General features: G+C 34.8%; 1 protein-coding gene across 1 annotated transcript; it reads left to right on the top strand.

Moving 5' to 3' along the window:
• Window positions 1-833: 833 nt before the first annotated feature.
• On the top strand, window positions 834-3,318 carry LOC107453402 (uncharacterized). The gene has a single exon (XM_087168935.1). It carries the CDS (start codon window positions 2,294-2,296, stop codon window positions 3,182-3,184), a length of 891 nt encoding a protein of 296 aa, XP_087025061.1. The 5' UTR covers window positions 834-2,293; the 3' UTR covers window positions 3,185-3,318.
• Window positions 3,319-4,952: the final 1,634 nt, after the last annotated feature.

Raw genomic sequence — 4,952 nt, 5'->3', positions numbered from 1 at the left:
GCGGTAAGTTGTTGGTTATTGCATCAAAACAGCTAAAAAATAAATAAAAAAATAAATGTATAGGCAGAGTTAGGAAGAGTTGAGGTGTACGCTGTGATAAAAGAATCGTTAAGCTGAGCCCCCCTTAAATTGTGAGAGCAATTTTTTTTCTTCATACTTTTTTTATTCTGTGATGATTTTTTGTTCATTTGATGTTTAGAATTCCATCAACGCTTCCTCTTTTTCTTCCATAAAAAGTTAAATACTGACTTAATACGTTGTTGTATACTTTCAGAAAATGAAATCGATTTTGGTTTTTGTTATTTTGTCGATGTTTTGATAGCTGTTCCATGAAATTTGTAATTTTATTTTGCTGTCGTTTAAGGGTATAAAAATTCAGGTGTTATGATGTACCCGTGTGCATAAGCCTGTGTTTCCTATATTGCACACATGTAAAGGTGATTTACATGATACAACGTTAATTACTCTCTCAAATGCTGTGTTTTAGCACTTCTACATTGCTGTATTTAGTAAACCTGGTTAGTTGAACATGAGAAAGAACCATGAGTCGTCTACATTGGCTTATAACAGTGACGTGTGGGGGGAAACGAAAAATTATTTCTACTTCACGTTCCAAGTTCAAATCTTTACTGCGATTGCATAATACCATCGTTACGATATTCTGGTTCAACGTTCTTATATTACGATACTAAGTCGACAACTTTTTCAAAATATTTATTTCAGTTTTTTTTTTCGTGGAAGTCAATGATTCAAGCTGTTATCTAAATGTAAAAGGAAAAAAAATGTGAACATGAATAATACAAGTTCAACATTGCGCTAAAGCGTTTTTTTTTTTTTTTTTTTTTTTTTTTTTTTTTTGCATTTTATCAACAGAACCAAAAAAACTCAAGAAAAATAAAATACCTTTCTGTGACATTCAAATACGGAAACGAGAAACTCGTGATATACAATGTGAAATACGAACAATACATTGTAAGGTTAAAGGTAAGAGCTCGAGAAAAAGAAATAACTCCGAAAACGGATCTAGATTAATAAAATTCAGGTCACGTGATTATCAGTAGAATTCTGAGAAGTTCGTCAAAGTACAAAATAAACGAACGTACATACAAGCAGAAGTCTTTTGGTATGTAAAACGGACAATACCAATTGACCCTACAAAGAGGCACGCGTATTCAGTTAGGCGCGTTTTAATTAATGCTTTGTTAGTGCCCATCATACGGGATAGGATTCGAAATTTTAGTTCTCATTTAACACGCAGAACACGGTTACAGGTAATAAATATTCCGGTTTGGAAACATTAGTTTGAATGCTTATCCTTTCTTAAGATGTTGATTTATGGATGTGGCAACAGTATTCTGTCATTTATTTTCATCAAAAGTGATTGTAAATCCCCGGCAGCAGAATTGTCGAACATAAGAAAGCAACGCGCTTTAATTTAGGTAGTTCTTTATTCTTTAATTTTTTGATTTGTAGTATTAATGATTTTTTTTCTTTGCCGTTTGATAAGGCGGTATGTGATTGTATCGAGTGCCAAAAAAAATTCCGTATTAGAATTTCGTCACAATATTTTGTTCGTTGGTACTTATGGGAATATGTTAAACTAAGTTTGCTGCGAAATTCAGCTTAATTACTTTCATATTTAAATGTTTATGCCATCATCCAATTAGTCATCCATTTATCGTTACAAATTCTTTATTTTACTAGGACTATTTTGTTTGTGAGTTATACAAATGTTTGATATCGGACAACTAAGCCCTTAGCTTGGGCTTAGTGTTCCAATCAATATGAAGAACATAATTCAAAAATGTTAAGGTGGGTTTGATTAATTGATGCTCTTTTATTCTTAATAGCATCAATTTTAAGCTAGTTTTATGCAGTAAAAATATGCATAAAAAAATATTCATTTGCTCATAATATTAATGCTTTGATCAATATAAATATAGGACATTTTTTTTGAATTTTTCAAACAAAAAGTTAAATTCATTATGAAATTTGTTTTAAAAATTTCTTAAACATACAAATGTATAAATATTATACGTTAATCTTATTTGTTTAAGCATCGAAGTACGATATTTATGAGTGTTTTTCTAACAATGAATTTAGACTAACTTTTTAATAGAATTTAAAATGAATAGATTGAGAAAATATTTAACATTGAATGAAAGATAATGCCAATACTGTTTTTAATCATAATAAATTATGTATAAATTTTCTCTAACCTAGTTCATTGTTAAAGATGTAAAACATAACTAATGATCGATTTCTTTCTTTTACAGGATCCCCTCCTGGAGGCATGTTCTATGATTCTAATATGTACAGTACACCTCTGTCTTTGCTCCAACTTCCACCAACAGCCCTTCCTGAAATTACGCAAAAACTAACACAGGCTGGTAACACCACAGCCCGTTTTTCACAAGACGGGAAAACTTTGGAAGATCTCAAAGGCGTGGTGTCCAACAACGACTACCAACAAGCGGCAGAAGCTGAAGTGGACGTGGGATTCGTTTGCAAGAAGTGTCAACTGGTCCATCCAGCTGAAGTTCTCTGCCTCAACCACCAACGCTCCAGCTGTTTTGCCAATAAAGCTCCTGGAGAAAATACAAAGGCAATATTGCGGCTAGTGCAAGTGCAGTTGGAGTGCCGAGCTTGTCGAGAGAGATTTCCTACCCTCCTCGACTTCAAGTTCCACTGCAATGCAGAAAGACACGTCAAAAGAGTGCACAAGTTGCAGCGAAGTGAGCAGGTGACGCCTCCTAATTCTATGGCACCACCTAATTCCATGGTGCCTCCCAATTCCATGGTGCCTCCCAACTCCATGGTGCCTCCCAATTCCATGGTGCCTCCAAATTCCATGATTCCACCGAATTCCATGATACCTCCCAAGTTACCAACCTGTTCAACGTCATCACACTTCGCTGCCACTCCTGTTGCGCCTTCCATGACGCCTCCACGTCTGGCACCACCACCCCTGCTTCTGCCACAGACAGGAAATGATGTCACGACCAGGAATGGTCCGGACGTTACAGCTCAACACCTTATGTTTTCGTCCGATTTTCGAAACGATCTGGATAGTGCTCTTAGGCTTGGGCTCGAAGCTTCTTCTCTGGACCATCCGGCTTCTACGAAAGCCGGACTTTGTTTCTCTGGAGAGGCGACTCTAAGTCCAGAAACTAAACGGATCTAATGTTCCAACACTGCCTTTTAAGGAGGCTTTACAAATGGTTAATGTATTCCTAAAAAAATTTTGAAGAATTTATTCCTAACAAAGAAAGTGATTAAACTGTTTTTAGGTTGTTGTTTGCGATAGCAAGAATATTGTCCTCTTTTATAAACTTCGATTCCTAAAACTTTGTTTCAAATCGCTGTACCCGAGCCCAAGCCAAGTGGGTAAGGTCGTGACTGAATTTTCCTATAAATAAATAAATATATATATATCTATATTAAAGAAAATAACTTTGCCAGATTTTCTTGGCTGCCTAGAGACTGCTGTTTTCTCCTCGGCAGATATCCAGAGTTCCTAGAATTGAGAAGTGGCTCAAGCAAAGCGTGAAACTTTTTGTGGTGGACCAAAAAATTAATTTACTAGCTGCAAAAAATTCACAAATGATTGTGGAATTAAAGTAAAATGCTATAACAGAGCGTTGCGCGCGATTCCGGCTCCGGTGCTCGAAAACTTCGTTATGTTTCCTATTAATCAGATGGAGCTTCATAAAACAAAAGTGTCATCAATTTTTATTCTACAAAAGAAAGCTTTTTATTTTCTTTTTATGTACATATCTGTTGGTTTCATGTTCCGTTGTTTTAGTCAAAAGCTACTTCCTAGAGTTATTGAACATTCGTTATGAAACAAAATTCGTACATCAGAAGAACGTACTTCAGTTCCATTGTGCATACTACCTATATATTAATGACTACATATAATATATACATAAATATTTATTACATTTGTTAAAGATTACTTTGTTAAATATGATTTTTATAATATTCAGGATCTATATTGATGATCGGCAATAGTTCTTTTTAAAAGTATATTTGGTTGTTGTAGTTTGTTGCTGCTAAATTGTCTTGAGGACTCCACAAAAACTGGGTGACTAGAGCTTCAAGACACCTCTTGAATTTTCTTTTCGATCGTTTGCACCAATGGAGATGATTACAACAGCGTGCATACGCTCACAGTGTTTATAGATGTTTTGTTTGATAACATGGAAAAAAAATTCTTTTTAGTGTAAATCTAAATATTAGAGTTGTGCTTTTCTGTAGGTGTTTGCTTCGATTAATCTAATTTTTGTTTGTTTGTAAGACAACAACAAAAATTTGCACAAATATTCGTTCAACAATGTGTTGTTTGTTATCCAAGTGGTAGTCATAGTATGCCTCGTGATTTAATATAGCAGAATAAAAAAGAAAATTACAACTTCGTGTATACTAAACGGTGCGAGATGATTATTCAACTCGTTGGTTCCTTAAATGTTGCAGCTTGAGCAGATTCTGATTGGTAGTTGTAAAATGACGTCATATTAAGAGAAAAATAAAGAACTTTGTGTGCGCCACAGCCTGGTGTGTCTGAAATTCGATACTATATCGCGTTCCTGTGAAATAAACAAACACAAAATCACCCGTAGGCACAAAAAATACACATAAGCCGTATCATGTGTCCAACCGTTGGCCATTGGTCAAGCTAAAAGTTCCTGTGTTTTTTTTTACATCGAAGAGGTTCTATTTGCAACTTGTTCTATTTGATGTTCTTCTTTGAAATTAAAAATAAATGCAAACAAAAAAAAATTAGTGTTTGTGTGTATGTTTATGTGTGTATACGTGAGCGTGCCGATGTACTAAATTGTGCACTTCCGTCTTGCCCTATGTTCAACGGAGCTTTACGCCCCGGGATATTTTCAAGACATAATTTTCCTTCCCTGATTTGAAATAAGATTTGACCATTTGTACAATTTTTA

Source organism: Parasteatoda tepidariorum, chromosome 1 (assembly GCF_982258835.1).
Source record: "Parasteatoda tepidariorum strain Cologne lab strain chromosome 1, Ptep-v5.0, whole genome shotgun sequence".
In the NCBI taxonomy this organism is placed as follows: domain Eukaryota; kingdom Metazoa; phylum Arthropoda; class Arachnida; order Araneae; family Theridiidae; genus Parasteatoda; species Parasteatoda tepidariorum.
The sequence above is the reverse complement of the archived record's forward strand: the minus strand, read 5'-3'. Positions and strand labels throughout refer to the sequence as shown.